Source organism: Diceros bicornis, chromosome X, assembly GCF_020826845.1.
Source record: "Diceros bicornis minor isolate mBicDic1 chromosome X, mDicBic1.mat.cur, whole genome shotgun sequence".
NCBI classification, from domain to species: Eukaryota; Metazoa; Chordata; class Mammalia; order Perissodactyla; family Rhinocerotidae; genus Diceros; species Diceros bicornis.
Window position 1 is genome coordinate 100,389,048 of NC_080781.1, and position 22,210 is coordinate 100,411,257.

The following is a 22,210-nucleotide window of genomic DNA, read 5'->3' on the forward strand; positions in this document are numbered from 1 at the left end:
TTCTCCCTAATAGCCATGCGACTTCGGGTAAGTCACTTAAACTGGCTGAGTCTCAACTTCCTCACCCGTACAATGGGGGTATTGTGATCGTTACACAAGATCATGGATGTAGCAGAGGCCTGCCACTTAGAGGGTGCTCATGCACGCTCAGTGAGTCAGAAATACAGTGCCCCCAACCACGCAAGGGGTCCCTACCACTCACTCGATTTACGCTCAGACACCAGGTTTATTTAAAAAAAAAAGAGCCAAGTTTATTGAAATTTCAAGCTACATTTGAAAAATCAAAATCCAAATCCTGGAAACATACATCAGGATCAGGTGTCAGAAAGTGGAAAGTGTTCACTGCCACAGAACCCCCTAGACACAAGCTCCCTGAGCACATCACCCAGGCACCGTCAGGTTAAAGCCATTCCCTCGTCCATCCCTTGTCCACAAGAGGACACCAGCAAGCCAATCATTCTGTTCACTTGAAAGTTTTCCACAAACATAAAAAAAAAGTTTTTGAATGGCAACGTGAAGTCCCAGCTGATCTTCTCTCAACCCCATTCTATGTAGTCAGCACCAGTGAATGGTGGGTTTGGCATTCAAAAGAGGACCTCACAGGCTTCAGGGGACAGATGAGGCAAGGGTTGCAGCAGCAAGGCATCCATGGCCACATTCAGAGGCTGGCCCCCTCCCTGCCTTTACTCTTTAGTCTAACTTAGCCTAAAGGACAAACTGGATCAACTTGGTAAATGAACACAGTCAAAGAATTTGCCTTAAGAGATAAGGGACCAGTCAATACTCCCAAAGCTGGTTAGGCTCTCCGACACGTAGGTGTATGTGTATATGTATACATCGCTACACTAAGATATAGATCTAGCCCTATGGGTATATATACGCACGTATGGCTATATAGAAAAACTATGCCAACACTAACCAAACAGAACTTTGTAAGCGGTCATCCCAAAGCCGTGATCCCACACTGGGCTGTGCACAAAGCCATGCATTATACCATATTAACCAACAGAAGGCTGACTTGGCTCAATCTCTCCCATCTGTGACCCTGTCTTGGCGAGGCAAGGGAAAAGAGAGAGGTTGCCTCTGCTTAAAACACAAGTGGCTTCTTCATAGAACTGTCATTGTCAGGTGAAGCTGTTGAAGATGTCCATGGAAATGAAAAACAGACCCTTATACTTTCTGGAACTAACTGGCGTCACCTCTCAAACTACCTTTCTCCTTTGCCAGTCGCAGCTAAGTTGCCCAGGCTCTGGGAGCCCCTAGAGCGCGGTGGCATTAGAGGCTCACTGGCTTGGGGTGACGAGACCCCATGCAACTCAGCCTCCAGGGACTTGCTCTATGTCAGGGGTCTGTCACTGGAGTGGACCCAGGTGGCCATGTCCTTGGGACATCTCTTGGCACCAGCTATGCTAGGTGTAAAGTTCTCCACGTGAGATGACGCTTGGGGAGCCAAAAACAAACTGGAAAGAACTAGGTAGAACAAGTTTAGTGGCTCTGCCCACCCTGAGGACAGAGCCACTTACACCGCAGAGCCACCAGGGGCTTCGGGCGCTTGTGGGGTTTCAGGAGCTGGCTCTTCAGGGCTCAGACGGGACTGGAACTTCTCCAGCTGCTCCGGGCTCGCCAGGGTCTTCAAGAGGGTGTTCTCACGCTCCAGCTGGGAGTTCTTCTCCACCAGCTCTCGGATCTGCTCCTTCAGGATCTCTACCTCCTCTCTTACGGCATACATCAGATGATTCTTCACCAGATCCTGTCACAGAGGAAATCACAATGAAGCCATTCATTAGCCACCATGGCCCCTCCGCAGCGCGTTCACCTTGCCATTGAGGTGCTGGCGCTGTCTCTCATGCCACCGACTTTCAGCCTTCCCTCAGCAGCCCATCAGCACGCTGGCCTGCAGCCCTATTCCTCCTGCGCCTTTCTCTCAAGCACCTAAGCCCTCTCTCAGGAGAGCTGCGTGATCGGCCACACCTGCGCCTGTGCTGGGAGCCCAGCTTTGAACTACAGAGGATCCCCCTGCAAGTTTCTAATGACTTTCAAAGCTGGCCACTTAGGACCTTTTGGGAGAGGCTTCTGCTGGTTGCCGGTGGTTCGCTATATCCCCGTTTCCACAGAAGGTCCTGCGGCTGGCCCAGATCCCACGGAGCACCTGCAATGCACCCCACACTGTCTGTCTGCTTTAAACATCTTCCCCAAGTGAATAAAATTGGCCATTTTGGAGTCCCCTCCTTTCAACACGACCCAGCACACTGAACTGCAGCTGTCCTGCAGCCTGGCCCGGCAGGACACTGGCCCTGGGGGAAGGTACTGGGATTGCTGCATCCTCTCTGAATTCGATGACTGCACCTGGGGCAGCGAACTGTGTCATTAGGCTCCAGGGCACAAGTAAGTGGTTGCTAACTGCTGGGTGCCCTAACCCCATGCAGCCATTTTGGCTGCTGGTGGAGTATGACCTCTACCTGGTGAGCAGAGGGAGAAGGGGTGGGGTGCTTTGCTTCCTGTTTCCTCCCAACTCCTGACCCCAGCCCAGGCTCTGCAGAGGCACTGCAGTGCAGTTGCATCCAATGAGCTCTGGCCCCTGCCAAAGGCGAGATGCAGACAAATGGAAGTGTCTGAGCTCCCTGCCTGCAACGGGCCCAGGAGGGAGCCAGAGGCTGCTGCAAAGCCCTGGGATGGGAGAGGGAGGAGGAAAGAAGCGGGCCCAGCAACGGTAGACTGGAGATGCCCTAAAAGGTGCCACTCTGATGGGACTCTACTTAAGGCCTCCAAGGAGATAGGAAGCAGGCTGTCGGCTTCCTCAGGCTCTCGGCTAACGGCTTTTGCACCCACCCCCGCAGTCCTGCCCCGAGTTACATAAGCAGCAGCTCGCTCTGGGGATGGGAATGACGCAGTGATGCCACTCACCATGGCCTGCTCGATCTTGTTGTCTATGGCCACCACGCTGGCTCCGGAGGCACTGCCAAAACAAAAAGCAAAGCCACCGCGTTACCTACTTGGTTTCACTCTGAGGACCCGGCAGCTGTGCCCCAAGTCCTCCATCTGCCCCAGATCTTCCTCTCTCCCGCCTCCTTGGACCGGAGCTCCGGGGACTTTGTCCCCAGGTCCCTCCCTGGCCCCTGCAGGAAGCTGCACCTCCCCACCCAGGCTGGCTCCCCACCGCCGCCACCCAGAGCCCCGTGTGGAGCACCGCGCGGGTCCCGGACGCACCGGCCAGCGTGGCCTGCTCGGCCCGCCCAGGCGACCTGCAAACAATAGGGGCGCGCGACCCAGGGAGTCCCCCGCCACCGGCCCAGAAGGTCCCGGCCAAACCTACCGGGCTCCGAACCTATCTAGGAATTCCTTCCTGGCTCGGAAGCTTCCGGCCTGCTCCCCAGTGGCGCACGGCGCGCGGCCAGCCCTGCCCAGCCCGGCCCCGCCGCCCCTCTGCCTTCAACTGCCTCTGCCTCGGGCTGCAGCAGCTCGTTCTCACGGCGTAGCGGCCGTAGGGACGCTCCGACGGCGGATCCCAGCGCGGCGGTGATCCCCCCCTTCCTGCGTCCCCTACCCCCTCCCCTTCCCAGGATGCTGCACCGCGGAGAAAGGGGACCGGCGGTGCGCCGCTCGCTCGGAGATTCCCGCTCGCAGCCCAGCCCCCGCGGGCGCCCCGGCTCTGGAGCTGGGGCCAGTGGTTACCTGTTATCCAGCTTAACGGAAACCACATCCCCTCCAAGCAGGGAAGAGAAGAAGGAGATGTTGAAATTGTGCAGCTGATAGACCGCCACCTCCATGGGGGTCTGATACATTTCGGTGTTCATGGCTGGGCTGCCGGGGAGCTCTGGCCGGGCTTCGGGCCGGGCCGGGCTGGGCGGGCTGGGCGGGTTGGGCGGCCGCCGGCTGCTGGCGCGCTGCACGGGGCTGGGCTCTGCGCGTCCGGCCCTGGGGCTAGGAGGGGGGCGAAGGCTGCCGAGCGGACCCAAAGCCAGGCAGGCACTCCAGAGTTGAAGGGAAGTGACTCGAGGGGTGTCACCTAATGTGTCACAAACTCCACAACCGCCAGTCCAACCCAGACTCGGAGATATTTCGGCTCCTGCTTCTTTATATAGGAGGAGCCGACTGCGTCACATGGCGTCAGGGGCCATGCAAATAAGTCCTGTACCGCTTTGTGGCTCAGTTAAACCACATCCCCTCCCTGAACCTTAGGCTGGGACTGTAAACAGTTCAGCACTTTCTTGTGCCAACTGGCATCTCCAAAGAGGGCTCTGGAGATTGGTAAAAACCAAACTGGAGCTGATTTCTTAGAGAAATAAGTACAAATGCCATAACAGGAGGTAGAAAGCGTTCAGTAGAGGGCGGAGCTGGGTTTTAAAGCTCTTCTTCGGGTGTCAGCCAGCATACCCCTATGGCTTTGCAATGCTGTCGCATACCACACTCCCTGGACACTCACCCTCCCCATCAGGAGCCTCACCTTCTTCCTGCCGCCTGCTTTCTCATCCTCTCTGCTGCACACACCTGCACATCCCCTCGCTTAGACAGCTGGCCCGCTGGCCTGCCCCCCACCCCAGCACCCATCCACTCACCTCCTCCTTTGGATGTATCTGTCTGTGTACTGACACATGCACAGATCTGTAACATGCACAGGGTGCATGCACAGGTCTGAGTTAAACTGCATGCCAATGTGCATGTATGGAGGAGAGGGGTCCAGGAACTCAGATGAGTAGGGGAACATGTACAAGGGAGCAGCTGGGGGCCAAATGGGTGACAGAGGAGGTGGGGAGGAGACAGTAGGGGAGTGGGCACTGCAGTGACCACAACAAGGCAGCCCTTTTCTCTTTGGTCTCCACATCCCACTCTGCAAAGAAAATACGGTCAACATTATCCAGGATCTCATGTCCCTATTTTTTTTTTATTCTTTTTTTGGTGAGGAAGATTGCCCCTGAGCTAACATCTGTGCCAATATTCCTCTGTTTTGTATGTGGGACGCTGCAACAGCATGGCTTGATGAGCAGTGTGTACGTCCATGCCCAGGATCCGAACCTGTGAACCCCGGGCCGCTGAAGTGGAGCACATGAACCTAACCACCACACCACCAGGCCGGCCCCTCATGTCCCTATTTTTAAAAACAAGATTTTGTTACTTTCCTAGAAACAGCAAATGGCAACAAAACTACCAACGGAGGCTATATGTAAACCATCCAGGAAAACACCTGCCCGTGATGGGTCCAGCCATACATAGGGTTTCAGGAACAAAAAGATTCCACGTTACAAGGAAAATGAGGTGATTGTTGCCTACTAGGAGTTACATATGCTTCCATCAAAATATATTTTCATTTTTTTCAGCCTCAAGCTTAAAAAAAGAAAAGGCATCAGAGGCTTGAGGGTCCTTTTCTCTTGCTGTTTCTTAAGCGAGGCCACCTGGTGGACAGGAGCAGAATTGCAGCCAGAAGGAGCAGTCTAGACAGAACAAGGGACAGGTGATGCAACTCGGAGTATTATTTACACCAACTCAGGGCCATAAGGAGAACATTGGGTTCCACCACATAACAATAGTTTGGATGAAGCTGGGGCCAGTACCCATGAATCAGTCTGTGATTCAGGCTGTGGTCCAAAGAAATACCCTAATGCAATCATGCTGTTGGAAAAGTACTAGGACCTCTTATCAGCAAAGAAGGTAATTATTATTTGCTTCAGGATATATCTCCTAACCAGGTGCCTGGCACTAACACCCTGGCCAAGGCCCCAGTTAAGCCCAGTCTGAAGGCCTTGATTTTCTCCAGGCTGCCAGTTCAGTTATGCCACTGAACAGCCAACATTTTTCACTATGATGTGGGGCTCCCATGGGATCCCACCAGTGGTAATAGGTGCATAAAGGCCATTCTATTTGCAAAGGGCTGACAAATCCAAGCAAATTTACTGCACTAGCCCAGGATGGTGTTTTTCTTCATCCCAGTTTAGGTGGGAGGCAATCCCAATCTCAAGATATTATGTTACCTTTAGGTTACAAGCTCTCTCAACACAGTGTTGGTGTTTGCACTAAGCCGTATGTAGCAGACAGAGCAAAGTACAGACTGTATTTGTAGGTCATCAAGGATATTAGCCGAGAAAAAAAAAAAAACAGACCTTCTTAAATCAGGAGCATAATCAATATTGGAATTCCCTGCTATATTAACCTACGCTCTGTGCCACATGGAGCGTTCTTGGTCCAGGAAGAGTCTCTGAGTTGATCTTTCATTGGCTTGTAAATTTTTCCTAAACTAACTATTGCTACCCACCCCAAGATTCTAAGGGAGATGATGAAGAAAAAAAGGGAGAGATAAATAAGCTGAGTTAGCAGGGAAAAAACACCACCAAGAAAACAGGCCTGGGACAGAAGAAAAAATGGCTCCTCCAATAGAAATTCCCTTATATGGAGACAGTGACAGAGAAATCCAGGTAGTTTGGGGAGGGAAAGGCAAAGAGGTTGAGTTTGCCAGCAAGTCTGCATTTGAATTGTACATTAATTATACTTCAATTAAAAATAAGCTGAGTTTGAGACCCACTGACAATAACAGCTACCATTAACTGAGCATCAGCTATGGGCCAGACACTGTGCTGGCTGTGCCACTAACCCTGTGGTACAGGCACTGTCACCATCATTTTACAGATGAAGAAACTGAGGATCTGAGAGGCTACCTTGCCCAAGGTGGCACAGCTAATAAATTGGAGAGCTGGGACTCCAGCCCAGGTCTTCCTGACCTGGAGACCAGGTTTATTCCTACTACACTTACTAGTGGGGCAGGGAGTAGGTTGGTTGAATGAGTGAGTCAAGGCAGTTGGGGGTTGGGTTGGAGGTGCCAGAAGGGTGCTGAGGAGGAAAAAAGGGTAAGGGGCAGGAGACGTGCTCCCAGGACTCCAGCAGCGCTACTACTGGAGAGTGTCCAGAAGCCGACTTTGAGTTCTGTGAGCGCAGCCAGCTCTTCTGACACTCACGGCAGGGGAGAGCAGCGTCGGGGGACCGGAAGAATATCCAGAGTGTCCCAGTGAGCTTTATAAGAGGGCTGTGCTCACCCACATCATTTCAAAAGGCAGCCACGCAGTCCTCAAAGAAAGCTCTCTCTGTCTAGGAAATAGAAATATTAATCCAATCGGGCGGCTCCCAGAATGGAATATGTAGTCCTGGGGTATACAATATCCCATATAAGGTATGGAGTCTTCGAATAATAATCAGAGTCAGTCCAGTCAAACCTCCAGTTCCTAAGGCCCCACTAACTGGCATCCTTAATTAACTCTTTTTTTCCCCCTATTCCTGATGTGCTCAGCTTTTAGGATAATGAAGCCAACAACAAGAAAACAAGCTCATATCAGGGATTTAGTTTAAAAAAACAACTTGGAAAGGATGTCCCAGGTTCAGCCCACACTCAGCCAATCTCTCTTCTCCTCTACACCTCTAGTTCGCCAGCTGCAGCTGCCAGCCAAGTGTGAAATGATCACCCTACAGCCTTGTGATCCTCCTGGAGCAAACAATGGCTGGATCTCTGGGCTCACTAAGGAAAGACAGTGAATGTAAATGTCCCTGTAGAAAGATTTTCAAACAAGGGCAGGTAGGAGGAGGAGAGGGGAGAAGTAGGAGGAACCCAAAAGATTTTCTGCCTAACCCTCGGCACAGCAGAAAATTTCTCAGCCCAGAATAGCTGCGGTGAACCTTGCAGCGAGTGAAGCTTGTGCCTTACAAGATATATATGACCCGATCTAACTGTTCTGAGTCAAGTGCTGATCCATGAGGCTCTGAGTCCTCGTGTTCTGTGGAGGTGGGCCCCAGGCAGGAAACAGTGACCTAGGGATTCAGCAGCCCAGAAACCCCAACATGTGTAAATGTTTCCAGACTCCCTTTCTCCCATCCTACGATGCAGCTGGACCCAGAATCAGCGCGGCCACAGGACCAGCTGATGAGCCAGGTCCTCTGCCGGCGCTCAGCCCTAGCCTACAGCCATGGGATTCTGCAATTAAACAGACACAGCTGACCCTCCCTCTCTCAGGGGCAACCTTCTAGATGGAGGATGGCATAATGAGGATGAGGCCAACTCCCTCCATTTCAGGAGGCCCTGGAAGCCAACTTGTTCCCTTTGAGCTGGGAGAAGCGTCTCAGCATTCCCACCAGTCTGTTCCACTTCAAAAGCCAGACTCTCTAGGACAAGAGCCCTTCCTACTTCCAGTTCCCACGAGGCAGTCTGGGCCGGAGAACCCCACCCAGGGCAGGATCTCAGCACGCTGATGAGGGTTGGGGAGCAGACTCAGGGTGGGTGCAGTAGGTTGGGGGTGGTGATGAGGGGGAACATCTCACTTCCCTTTTTGTCACACTTGAAGCACTGTGTACCACGCAGCCCAAAGGAAACTATTTATAGGCAGGTCTTCCTTATTTTCTACAAGGAATGTTCCACCCAAGGATTCGGCAATGTTGCCAGCAAAACACAGGGTCGTGTGTCAGAAGAAGTGGAAAAAGACACGATGCGAGAGGTGCAGGACAAGCCACAAAGCAAACACTGGGTTAGGAGCTAGAAAAGGAAATCCAAAAGGATATTGAGCACTAAAGCATTAGCACAGTTAACAGGATGGCTGAAAAGCAGCCCTCCCCACTTACTCCTCCACCTCGGCCCCCCTCTGGCCGAAGCTCTGTCTACTTCTAATTACTTACTTGTCCCTTTTGCTGATGAGGCTGGGGGAATAAGGAGGCTGAAATGCCATCGCTTAATTTGTCCTTGCTTCTCTCTTATCTTCTCTCTTCCCCCTCTGGTTCCACTCCAGTGTGGAAAACTATAGACAGGAAGGCCACTGCCACTTACATCGTTCCTTTGGCTTCATGGAAAATCCCCAAAGTCCAGAAAGAGGAAAGCAAGAGGGAAAGAGAGTGACATAGAAAGTGTCTTGTCCTCTGTGGGTCATGTGAACTGCCCTGCGTGGCCAAGGCCCAGAACCTCAACTTCAAGGAGCAGGAAAATGGGGAGCAGGATGCGGACGCAGATGCAGAGGGCGATGGTGGGAGGGAACTCAAGGAGAATGCTGGCCGAGATGGACACTTTCTTGGAAAAGCAGCTCTAGCAACTGATTTGGGCCAAACTCTGGCACCAAATGATGACATGAACAATGAATTGTGCCTTTTAGCTCCCTCCCGGACAGGGTCCCATGTGAGCTTCACAAATAGTCTCTGAGTGACACTAGGGACGACAGGCAGTATCAAACCCCATTTTGACAAGGCATTACACCCTACTCACCCTCATTCATGGAAGTCAAAAAGTGCTCTTGTCAAATCACCTTCATCACCCTGACTTTGGTGGCTAACTATGGGGGATGGCAGTTTGTCCTGGCATCTCAGCATGACTGGAGGTATTGGCAACATTATCCAGGAATGCAGTTTAGCTCAGTGGATCTTAAATTTCACGAACCTTGTGTCAATATTTATGCCTGTCTCCCTTCCCCTCATGCCTTGCAGCTGGGAAAATTTACCTCCATAATTTTTTCAAGCCCTCTTCTCATTTTCCACCCTCCTCATCACCCATCTACAAGTTTGAAATAGATATTCCTGAAAAAGAGACTGTAAAATTAACCTTGGTAAATGGAATCACCTCCTCCTCCCCCCTCCCCACACTAATTGCCATTATCATTCAATTCATTTCAACTCGTCTCAATTCAACTCAAAGTTGACTGAATGCCTATTCAAAGCACAAGGCACATTTCAGAGAAATTTTAAAACAAACAAACCGGTAGTACAAGTCAAAAATTGTGCTTACTTCCTTCCTGGGCCTATGGCAAATTCAGAAGTCTCCCTACTGGTTAGATCTCAGTGAAATGTTTGCTTCAGGAAAAAGTCTAGGGCTTGGGGTGCTCAGGAGGGTAGCCTGGGGTCTGGGAGGGCCACACCACTGCCATCTGTAGGCATCACTTCATTCCTCAGAATTGAGCGTCCTTTTTTTCCCCACCCTGCCCTTTGGCCAGTGCCCATCTAAGTGGGGAAAACACAGCAGCCATGAAGCTTGGAGTTTCTGTGGGACCTAAGGCTCCTCTCACATCCTGGCTGACAGTGCCAAGGTCCCTCACTCCGATTCCCTTCCTTAACCCCTGGGGTTTGTAAACCAAGGGAATAAGGCACAGGTCTTTACTCTCTGGGTTGCCAGTCCTTTCCTTCTGAGAAGGGTTCTATGTTTAGCACAGGGGTCACTTCTGCCTGCCAATCTCTTGGCCCTCCTTCTTTGGCCAGCTCCTTTTGGTCTCATCCTTTTTACATCTTGCCCTCCCAGACCATCGAGCATCTTCAGGCAGGCAAACAGCCCCCCTCGTCATGGCCCACCTTCTGGGAATCCTGGCTCACTGCAGCCTTCCCAAGGGCTGGGAAAGAAAGCAGCAAGAACATGGCCACTCTCCATGTTTATCTGCACCAGCCCTCCACCAGCCTATCCGAGCCAGGGAGACACTGGCAGGGACGCTTCCCCATCCCTTCTGCTCTGTGGAGCAGACCCAAGAGCTGAAATTCCAAGCCATTTTTTCTGGCAGTTGCCAGGGTTACCTTGAGTGGTATGTGAAGGACTTGGGGCTATTGGCAAGGCTTGGAAGATGAGAACCAGGATCTTGTTGGGGATGCAGAGCCAGCAGACAACGGGCCTGTGAAGAGGCCAGGGGCTCTGAGGTGGAGCACCTGGCTCTACTGTGGGCCCCACTATAGAATGGGTGACCTTGAAGTGCTACAGGTTCCCTGAGGAACAAAACAACGGTAATAATGCTGGCCTCTTCAGGCGCTTGGGCTCCTGGACCGTGATCGGTAAGGATTATGAGCCTACCGGGGCCCTCACATTGTACACTCAAGACCCTCGCTTACCTCACAGCAGAGCTATTCACCATAGGCTCACGTGAGGTAGCTCCTTGATCCTCTTGTGGGACTCTGTGACTTGTGAAGAGGAGCTCTGCAAATTGTAAAGGGCCTCCGGCTCTCCAGCCACCCCCCCCAACTCAGGCTTCCTGGATGGAAAGAAAGCAGCCCAGCTGGGATAGGGGCAGTGGTGGGAGGGGGCAGCAGACACACTACTCCCAGAACAGAAAGAAAGGAGAGAAACAAGGCAAGTTCCTCCCTGGGCAGGGCCCCCAGCCATGGGAACAGCGCCAGGGAATTCAAAGGAGGGCTGGGAGGGGTTAAGGCCCAGCCCGATTTGAGAATTGCTGACAAGGAATACACACACCTTATCAGGAAGAAAGAGAAGCATAGAAGCACACACACATTTATGCAAATACTCTCTCAGCCTTTCATGAAGTCTAATTCAGAGATAGGCAGGCAGAAGGGCATCATTCTCTTTCTCTAGGCTGTTGCCAGCTTCCCCATGACCCCAAAGGGTAGTAAGGCAACAGGACATGGAAAGATGGCAAGGCGAGACTCTCTAGACCAGGCCAGAGTGTCAAAAGCCATGGCCTCTGCTCTCTCTGACGTCCAGAGCTGGCTGTGTGCTGTGCAGGGGTCATAGGTGACAGGATCTTAGGGGAAGCCGGGAGTGGCTACAGGGTGAAGCAGCTTGCAGCCTCACACTGTACACGAGGTCCACAGTTTTCAAAGATGTCAACCACACATGAAAATGAAAGAGAAATAAAAACGAGCACTATTTGCGTACAATCAATCATCTGAACGCCTAAGAAATGATTCCCGCAGGCTCCTCATGAGGACAGTTCTAACTCAAGCCTGTCTTGGCATAGATGCTATATGTGACTGGCTACCTGAAGGGCACTGAGAAAAAAGTTCCTCAGTCCAAGCTGTTTGCCCGACCTGACTATTGCAGTGCCTACAAACGTCACCATCTGAGTCATACCGCTGGGTTCCTATGATCACTCCTGGGGTTCTTTACACTTTGAGGAATTAGGAAAGTTTTTTTTCCAATGCAAAATGTCCTGGGAAAGTGCCACATTCTGCCACTATCAAGTACAAGTTACAAGTACTTAAGTGTGAACTAAATTTTCGTATTACTTGCAACAGAGTAGTCAGTGGCTGACCAACATTGGAAGGCGACTGGATACGCAGCAGGTAAACCTTGACGGTGGGCTGTGGAGGGACAAAAATGGGTCCAGATGAGGTTCTTTTTTTTTCTTGATGAGGAAGATTGGCCCTGAGCTAACATCTGTTGCCAATCTTCCTCTTTTTTGCTGAGGAAGATTATCGCTGAGCTAACATCCGTGCCCATCTTCCTCTATTTTGTATGTGGGACACCACCACAGCATGGCTTGATGAGCGGTGTGTAGGGCCATGCCTGGGATCCCAACCTGCGAACCCTGGGCCGCTGAAGCGGAATGCGCAAACTTAACCACTACGCCACCAGGCCAGCACCCAGATGAGGTTCGTAACATCAGGATCGCCTAGGGGAGCTCATGGAGCATATAGATGACCTGGGCTCCAGCCCTAGAGAATCTAGTGGAATAGGTCTGTGGCTCGGTAAGGGTCTTTTCAGATGATTGGATGCAGCTCTACTGGCCCTAGCTCCTGGAACTTCTTTTGGGAACTCCTGGCCTAAAGGTAAGACCCAATACAGGGTCTACCTGAAGAGCCCCCATAGTGCCAGGGTCACCAAGACCCACTCTACGTGACATACTCTCATGGGGGTCAGCATATTCCGGCCTGCTGACTGTTCAGCCACCTCTTTTCCTCTCACTCCTGAAAGCTTGGTCAGAATGTGAATGAGAGCTGCTATTAGAAGGATAACCCGAACCTGCTCTGATTTATAAATCAATCTGTGGCAAAGTTTGCCTCTCTGTTATGAGGAACAGATTGCTTCTAAGACATGTCACAGCTGTCAGTGGGAACTCTTGGCCTGGGAGGTTGGGGCCTTGGGAGGGAGGGCGGGCATCACAGGGTGGGAAGGGAGGAGAACCTGGGAGAGGGCGAGAACAGGGAGGAGCTGTTTTTTCTCCATCAGCACGGTTTGGTCAATTAACCAGTCCTACCTCCCTTCTACAGAAGCCAGCTCTCCTCTAGCCCTGTGGCGGTCACTGCCCGGTCAAACGTGGGTCCATTTCGAGGTTGGCTGGAGGAGTGTGACTCATTCCCCTCTCAGGAGCCTGCTGGGGCTGACTACAAAGACTTGCCAGGATCTCTGCAAACATGCCCATCCCCACCCTGACCCAAGCCTCGCGCTCCCCTGCCCCTACCATTCTCACCGTGTCCCATCGCTTGTCAGCCCCTCCCGGGCAAGGAGGCTGCCCCCGAGGCTGACCTGCTGACCGACTCCCCTCTCCCAAGGGAGAGCAGAAGGGGAATTCACTGCTCTCTGTGGTACACATCCGGCCTATGTTTTCGTATTTTATTTTATTTTTATGTTTAATTTACACTGCCTGCTAGGTTTGGGGCTTAAATAAACAAAGGCTATGTTTCCCCCAAGGCCTGGACTTCCTGGTTGCCTGTCAGCAACAGAGTGACCCGTTTAACCTCTTCTCTTGCTCCTTGAGACAGGCAGCGTTGGAGGTGGGGTGGGAAGAGAAAGATATTTCGGGTCAAAAGCCTGGAAACTCTTAGTGCCAGCCTAAAATACCACCCCAGACCCTTCTTGACAACATGAATGTTAAGTTCCAAAGCCACCTTACCAAGTACAGATTTCTTTTAAAGGCCACAGCAAGACTGTAAGCGTAAAGCAAAAAAATGGAAAATTCAAAGTATTTGCATTGATTTTTTGAAAAACCTACTTACAGACAAGACAGAGGGGCCAGGTCTTTGTGGACGGAGCCACCTTAAGGCCTATAGACTGAGCAGAGCGCAGTGGGCCTGCCTGGGAAAGGCTTCCTGCCAGAGCTCATACACTTTAAAAAATAAGAGGAACACTGGCCCCTATGTCCTGGGATAGAGCTCTGACAGCAAAGTAACGAATCCTGGTCAACAATTCTGACATCCTGTTATTTGCTAAAACTAATAATACCGTGGAGCTTGTTGACAGAGTTGCAGAAGAGCTAAAGTAAATATGGAAACTGAGGAATGGCCAAGTATAGATAGTTGCTAGCTCAGCACTTGAGAAGAAGGGAGTTTCACAGATACTCCTTGGACATCTTAGGGCACCAGGGCCTGAGCATGGTTGGGAGATAATCCAGAAGCATCTGTCACATCACTGGGCAATTTCTCTCCAACAATAAGCTGCTGCAACAATGAGCTTGGCCTACAGAGCTGGTCTTGAGCTCTCAGACATAGAGTAACGGTAAGAAGAATAGAGAGGGACTCCCCTAGTGCACATACCAGGGCAGGTGATCCCTGAGAAATGCAGCTCTTGCACCCATTCCATTGGTCAAGTGGGAAGAAAGTATGTCAGAAGGCCAGAGTTCTTTTTCCACTTTGGCCACTAGTAAGCTGGGGGACTGCTTAAAAGGCTTCTAAATCCCCTATGCTGCCAGCTCCTCATTCATGAAATGGGACTGATGCTTCCCTCCCCAACATACACACCACACAAGTATATATGTTTAAGGACACCCTACAGTCTGGAAACAGAGACATCAGTGTATTTTTTTTTGCAGACTGATGATGTCCTTGACAACAATGTATACATTGGCCTATGTTTCTAGACTTGGTGGACATCCTGTAGGCAGCATAGCCGAGTTCTTTGGAGAGTAAGAAGGGCCACATGAATGTGATATGCTCTATGACGAATAAGGCCCTGGTCCCCAAACACTGCTGGAAAAATGGCTCGCCAAATGAACAGCCCTTTCAATGATGTTTTAAAGTCTAGAGTTTCTAACTTTCTGTCCAGTTCCAATTTTTGTTTCCATGGTTTCAAAAGTTATTGATACTGCTTATGGGGAGGGGATAGTTTGAGGGATCGATGTTAAAGTGGACTCTGCATTTAAATTTAGTCTCTTGAAAGTCTTAGCAATCCTTCCCTGTACATAAGACTTGTAACTTACATAACATTTTGGCCTCAAGAGCCTCTCCAATGGCAGAAGCAGTGAGTAATCAGCAGGACCTCTAGTCTTTTAAGCAGGACCGAAGGCACAGCCAGATAAGACCATGACCAGAAGTGGGGAGTGCACAAGGTTTCAAGTGAACATCGATTGGCTTCCTAGACTAGAATGCAAGCTATGCAAGGGCAGGGGCTGATCTGATTCACGACTGAACCCCCAGGGTCTGGACCAGTGCCTGGCACACAGTCTTGAGGTGGTAAATATGTGCTCAGCAAGTAAATACAAGGTTCGGGTAAGTGTTCAACTTGGCTAAGAGTGCCAGTGGGGAAAAACTACAGGCAAATTCATGAATTTGCCTTCCATTAAGACTTTAATTTGGGGACAATCATTGTCTGAGAGCAACTCGGCAGTTAAAAACACGACAAACTGGTGAAAATCAAACATACTTGGGAAACCCAACCCAAACACAATTTAATTAAGTGGCCACTAATGACCTGGAACCAAGGACCGACCTCTTCAATAAAAGGGATAATTCACCCATGTGTGTGCTCCTGGTTCTCCAGTAACGCTGGGATTTTGGGCAGTTGCCATCTTTAGCTGGAGGGGCTAGGTCAGTTGGGAACAGGGCACCCACAGGGAGCAGAGGAGGGTGATGAAGCCCGGGAGTAGGGCAGCCAAGTCTCAGCTGGCAGCAACATCAAAGATGGATTTCGGGCTAGTAGGCCTGATTCTGTGCAAGTGACAGCCATATAACTGGAACGATGTGGGGGTGGGGGGCAAAAAAACCGTCCTGACTAAAAATACCCTTATGCCTGCCAAAATAAAGGAAATTCTCACCATTAATGTCACCCTTGGGCTTGAAGTCTTGAGGATCCTTGTTAAAATGAAGAGTCTTTCTCGGAAGGGAAACTTTAGTTTTTCTCAGGGAAGGAACATGATGACCTGCTCAGCATGGTCCAAATAGTGGGGGGCTTCTGGGAGAAGTGACCAAGGCTGACTAAGTAAAGACTGGTAGGGTGCTGCCTAGGATGGGACCTCACTATGGATCCTAGCTAACTGGCAGCCTTGGGCTTTCAGGGGACAGGCAAATGTGCCCGAAATTCCTGGACTCACTGTCAAGAAACCAAACTGCCTGAGTGGGTAGCTCAAAGAGTAGTAGAGTTTATGACCAAGGAGATTGTTTTCTCCTGCTCTTCTTGGTAAATACAAGCAAACTGTTCTGAAGACCCTATGAGGAGCAGCAAACTGTCCAAGCCTTATTGGAGACATTTATCTTCAGTGCTCCCTGTCCAGGGGGATCTTGTTTGCTTGCTCATGAAAGCGTCTTCCCTGGACATGTCCTCCTCAAGTTCTACTTACTCATTTATAAGTTGGCAGAGGTGAGAAATTGACCCCCTGGAAGGCTCTGTGACTGATAAGGGGTTGATGAGTTCTCCTTTCCCGGCGTAATTTCTTTTTACCAAGAGCCTCCTGCTAACCCAAAGGAATGAGTCTAGTGGGGGAAATGCCAGGCAGAAGGGCAGGTTGCTGGGAGAGCTTTCTTTGGCCATTTTCCACCACTCTCTGTTGGCAGTTGCCTTCTCTGCCTGTGCACCAGGAGGCCCTGGCATCAGACACAATACTCACACCAGAGCTGGCCAGGGCAGCCCTTGCCCCTCGGCACTCCTCCTTCTTGCCCTTGTAAAACTCTGGCAAAACCTCGTCCCTGGAGCCCCACTCTAGCTTGACCAGGTGAAAGCCAACTGCCTGACACCAGGCAGAGCTGGGCCAACGGAGGCAGGCAGGGGAGTAGGGCTGGGCAGCCCCCTAGCACCCCCGTGGCCCTGTTGTGAGGCGCTAACAGCTGGGAGAGGACCTGAAACCAGTTAGCCTGGGGCTCCCAGCCAGCAGCGTATTTTCATCTTGTTTTGACTGGGACTGTCCTCCCCTGTGTAAACACGTCCGTGTCAGGGGGAAAAAAATGTAGAACAGCTTAAAATAGGTGGGTGGAATGCATCCCATCCATGAATCACCAGCGCAGGGAATGCCTTGCAGGTGGGCCTTGCTTCAAGCAAACCTGACATATGAAAATCTCAATTCAACAAGAGGGCAGGGATGGACAGCTGTCAGGTCTTCACCTATCACTGGGAGAACTCAAATCCACATCTGGTCCAAATAATAACATCAGCAGCTCCCACGTACTGATTGCTTAGTGGGCACTGTGCTAAGAGCATTATATACATTAGCCTTTTGAACTATGTCAACAGTTGGATAGTTGAAAGTAGTAGTTGGGTATCATATTATCATTAGGACCATTTTGCAGATGAGGAAACTGAGGCACAGATGTTAAGTGACTTGCCTACGGTCACCCAGCTAGTAAGTGGCAGAGGCCAGATGTGAATCCCTGGTGTGTAATTCTAAAGCTCCAGGCTGTCTCTAGCTGGACATTTCACTTTGTTTTGAGGGGATTTCCGTGCAAGGCTGCATTCTAGGCACAAATGTCCCTTCCCACTGAACCCCCTTTATCACAGCTGCGGGGGAATTGGAAACAGGCCCTTATCAGGGTTAGGGTTGGGAAGCCCTCCGGTGGGGGCTGGTTCTTTCCATTGACTAAAGGATTCCTATTCCAATTCCCTGGAAGAGGGGAGCCCTCTGCATGCCAGGATTAGACGGATCAGCATTTCAATTCAGGGACTGGCAGATTGATGAAGGACAACTGCTTGACCAGGCTCAGGGAAGGTCCCTCAGTAATCACAAATAACTACAAACGACTCAGACGGCAGGCTGGGGAAGGGACAAAAGACTTAGTATAATCCAGTATAAGGAAAGACCGAATGTAAACATGTATTTTGAAACAAAATGTCACCGATTACAGTGCTGGTGCAGGGTTGGCCTCAGGCTAAACTGTGAAGTAGGAGTCTGTCTTCAGAACCTTCCTGCTTCCTTTTCAGGTGCCTTCCTCTCGCCTGTCCCCTCAGGCGACCTGTGCCCTCCTGCTGCCTGGCGTTTCATGGAGCCCTTCACTACCGAAAGGGGGGGTACCCTGCCCTCCCTAGCAATGCCCCCTTTACGGGAGACGCCCAGTCTCCCTCCCCCAAATCAAAGGCACCTAGCCTTTGGGCCAATCCCAAAGGACAAATCGGAGATGTGTTTGTGTAAACAGCAGGTAATTGCCTAAAAGGTTTTCCTCAGGCAGATCACAGGGTCTTTAACCCACAGATGTCAGTCAGTGGTATAATTTTAGGCATGGGTGAGGGGAGGGGGTGGGGAGAGAACAAGCTGGGGGGGGCAAAAGTGGGAGGGGGGAGATTGCTTATCAGTGATCTTAAAATCTTGTCAAGTAGGCCACGTGCTGTGCTGCCTATACTATAGGTTAAGTCTGGCACTGCGTGGAGGGATAAATACTACACCCTCACACTCGTGCTATGTTCATGGCTGCAAGTCCACTGGAATAGTAGTCAGGAGATCTAGGTTCTGGACTGATTTTGCCCTTGGCTTCCAGAACAACCTTGGGAAAGTCCCGTAACCAATCTGGGCCCCAGTTTCCCCTAAATGTAAAATGAAAGGATTGAGGCTGCAAATTTATATTTATTTGGGTGCTTATTTGATGAATGATACTTCTATGTAGCATAGGAGCTCCATGAAGGCATATACCAAGGGCCTATAACAGTGTCTGGAACACAGTAAGTGCTTAATAAATGGAACAATTGAATGAATGAATGAATGGCAAAAGTGACTTCTAACATTGCTGCCAGTTCTAATAGCCCCAAGTCTTGATCTCCTGCAATGCAGCTATGTGCCTCTGAGTGGAGAGGCCCAGGCCAAGGGCTGGGTGAGGCTTCAGGCCCTTGCCCTCAGGACCCTCGGTTGCAAGGGCAGCCTGCACTGCTGAGGGGCAGCCTCTAGGACCAAAGGCGGCAGGCAAGAGCTTCCAGGAGGCCCAGGAGACTTGCAGGATGCTGGAGGGGGGGTGGCGAGGGTTGTAGGAAGGGCAGGGCCGGTCAGGAGAGTAACTTTTACACAGTTTTCTGTAAAACGGGAAGCCAAGATAACAGACCTGATGGATGTCTGGGCTGAGGTAGGAAAAGTGCCGGAGTTGCATGGTGACTCAAGGTCAGGAGCTGGAATGAGGCCCAGAGCTCTCAAGCCTCAGTTCACCCCCTTGGGACTGGCCCTTGGCTCCAGGCCAGCTCCCTGAATAGCTCTCCCACCCCCACACGCCCCTCCACAATTCCAGCTTCTTAGGCCAACCTGCTTCCTTGTCCAGTCGCGGCCCCCCTGACACCCCCCACGGCTACATGGAAGTCCACCCCCACCTCCCTCCAAGGACTCTGGTGCAGTCACCCATTAGAGCTCTCTGAGGCCCGCTTCTGGACAGACTTGCCCCCCTCTCCATGTAGCCCACCCGCATTATGCAAAAGGAAGAAGCTTGCCAGTGCTGCCTCCCCTCCCCTCCCCCACCTCACTCCATGGCCAGGGCCCTCTCCTAGGAACACTCTCAGGCATTATATATACTGATGTGCTGAGATAGTCTCCCGTGCCCCCATTCTTTCCTCCAGCAACCATTCACGTTTTAACAGGGGCGACAGTTTCAATCCAAAAGAATGGATCTTTAAGAGCGAAATTTCAGGTATTAGTGAGCAAATAGAGAGAGATTTGTGTGACAGGGGTGCTTCTCAGAATTCCTGAGGTAACACTATGGAGGTGGTTGCCTCCATACTCTGGACGTTCATTAGGCCAGTTCTGACCTTTGCTGCCCTGGGAGTCAGGAGACCAAAGTTCTGGTCACATCTTTGCCATTAAAACTGCCTGTGTGACTTTGGGCAAGTCACTTAATCTCTCTGAGTCTCAGTTTCTTCATCTGTCAAATGGGAGTAATTACGCCACGTGCACCTTGGCAGGGCTGTTATGAAAATTAAAGGAGACCACGTGTGTGTGTGTGTGTGTGTGTGTGTGTGTGTGTGTGTGAGAGACAGACAGACAGACAGACAGAAAGTGTTTTCTAAATGGCAAGGTCCTAGACAAATATCAGAGATTATTGTGTCTCCCACCTGCTGTGCTTGAAGGGCTCATTCAGGTTACACGGTAGAGCCCTCTTTATAAAAAATGCCAGTGTGCCTTGGGCCTGCCCCTTTCCTCTCTCCCATCCTCTGTCTCTCCTCCAGGGCTTGGCCCTCAGCCAGATTTGGTCTCCTGTGCACCTCCACTCAGCTTTAAGAACATCTCCTGTCCCCCATCTCGTCCCCCACCGCCATCTTGTTGCCCTCAGGCCGTCCTTCACCATCCAAGGGCCTTTTGCCATGCTCTCTCCCTCTCCAGCTGCCCAGGGCCATCGGTGTGCCAAATGACTCCATTCTCCCAGCCATGATTTCAGCCCGTCCCTGTCAGAGCTTTTAAGAGGAAGGACTAAGGGGGTGGGTAGTAATGATGGAACTTCACAATTTGCTACAGAGGCTGAACACAATACAGAATACCCAACATGTGCTCAAGAAACACACCATTGTTTGGTTACATATGCTGGGGGAGATTTGGGGGTGGAGTCTGCTTTGGGCCCCCTGAAATCATGCCAGATAGGCAATTGCCTGCTCTACTTGTAGATTTGCCAGGCCCTGTCTGCCTGCTCTTCCCACCCATCTTCCCCTTCACCTCTCAACCCAGAGAATGGGCCGGGCTCTTTCATCTCCAGGATCTGCACGCTAGAATGTTATGTCAGGCCTCCCTGGCCTAGTGCCACCAAGTTTCTCTGGTGACCCAACCTTTCTCCCAGGGACATGAGGCTGGGAGAAGTTTGGGGCGCCCTCTGAATTTCCCAGCATAAGCAATCAGCTCCCTCTGAAGGGCCACACCCTCGAGTCTTTTCATCTGAGGAAACTTGGGTTTCCCTTCCCAGAATTAGGGGCCCCTGAGCTTTTCCTAGGGGCTAGACATCTACCACAGTTCAGTTCGGATCTAATAGCTCTGCTCCTATACTAGGTGATGGCAGTCTCCTCGGTTGGAATGTCTCTTGGTCTGGCAAATATTGGAGAGAGAGTTTCTCCCAAATTGTGGGGGCAAAGCCCTTGATTTAATCTGAACGCTACCTCAGGGCCTTCATTTCAACCCTCCTCTCCCCAAAGGAGGAAATTAGAAGCAAAAGGTGACCTTTCTAAGCCTTGCCAAGGAACTGGTGACAGGGTAGCAACTCATCGCCTCATTTTGTTGGCCCCTGCCACCTGTCTCCCTCCCTCTGCCTGCTGCTGGGGCCCCATGTTGGCAGGCAGGTCAGGAGGAGGTGGGACTCTCTGGAGAGGCCACCTGGGAAAGCTGGTCCTGTAATGGAGGTGACAAAGGTGGTTTCAGAGGCCCAAGGCTCAGTAGCTGAATTGGTCGCAAGATTCTGTACCAGGCACTGTGCCACGTGCTTTTTGTGTGTTATTTCATGTATTCCTCACGACAATCCTATGTAAAGAAAAAAAAATTTTTTTGCGGGCGACAGATGAGGAAACAGAAGCTCAGGGAGGTTGTGACCAGCCCAAGGTCACACAGTGAGAGTTGGGATCTGAAGACCTAGTTGACTCTGGAACCCACTCTTCACCTCTCCCCAGCCTTCACTGCCCCTGCTTCAAGCATGGGCCCTGCAACCGAAGGGTCCACCAGGCACCCTCCAGCATGGTTCAGCCTCCCAAGGTCCTGAGAGTCTCAATTACCTGGAATTGATTTTTTTCACTCCATTTTTTATCTCTAAGAGGCCAACAATTCCAATCAGGGATTTGTTTAAGAGCATCCAACAGATGGGGCAGGGGTCACAGAAGAGTACTGGGTTCTGAATCAGGAGAGAGACCAGCTTTTGCTCCTGGCCCTGCCATGAAATTGTCATGTGACCCCAAGCAAGTTGAATCCCCTCTCGGGGCCTCAGTTTCCACATCTGCCCAGACTATCTCTGTTCCTGTGCAGGTATTAGTGATGTATATAATCCAAAAGAATCAAATACTTAGTGATGGGCCCCTGACCACCTTCTCCTCCGTGGAAAAAGGCCTGCCAATTTGAAAGTGTTCCAGCTCCCCATCCTCCACTCGGGGCTTACTTTTTGGTGAGTCTGCTGTAGTATTTACCACCACCCTCAAAATCTGGTCCGGGACCCACTCGAGACCTCCATGCCAGGAGGTGTCTCCTTACCAGCATGCCCTCCAACCAAGCCCTCTCTCACCAAACATGCATCGATGTCCCTTCCAATCACTCCTTTGAGAGCACCTCGCCTTGCCTTTTCCTTCCCCTTCTCCTTCCTCTCCTCTCCCTTCAGCCCACTATGGCTCTGGGAACGCCATCTTTCTTTTCTCCTGGCAAACGTGTCTGACCCACACTGCCTGGCTTCCTCCTTGAACACACAATTCTCC

At 51.2% G+C, this 22,210-nt stretch overlaps 1 protein-coding gene across 6 annotated transcripts in view; it reads right to left on the bottom strand.

Annotated features, from left to right (window-relative positions):
• Window positions 1–229: 229 nt before the first annotated feature.
• The window catches only part of TSC22D3 (TSC22 domain family member 3), a 59,029-nt gene continuing 37,048 nt past the window's right edge, over window positions 230–22,210 (bottom strand). For 4 of the 6 annotated variants that reach the window (XM_058536474.1, XM_058536473.1, XM_058536475.1 and 1 more), the window contains 2 exons: window positions 2,905–2,956; window positions 230–1,750 (listed from right to left, as the gene is read on the bottom strand). In XM_058536474.1, the coding sequence (XP_058392457.1) occupies window positions 1,520–1,750; window positions 2,905–2,956 (283 nt within the window). In that variant the 3' untranslated portion in view covers window positions 230–1,519. Of the gene's footprint in view, window positions 1,751–2,904; window positions 2,957–3,313; window positions 3,391–3,672; window positions 4,029–22,210 lie in introns of those variants that run through there. The other 2 variants (XM_058536477.1, XM_058536478.1) reach the window with 2 other exon arrangements.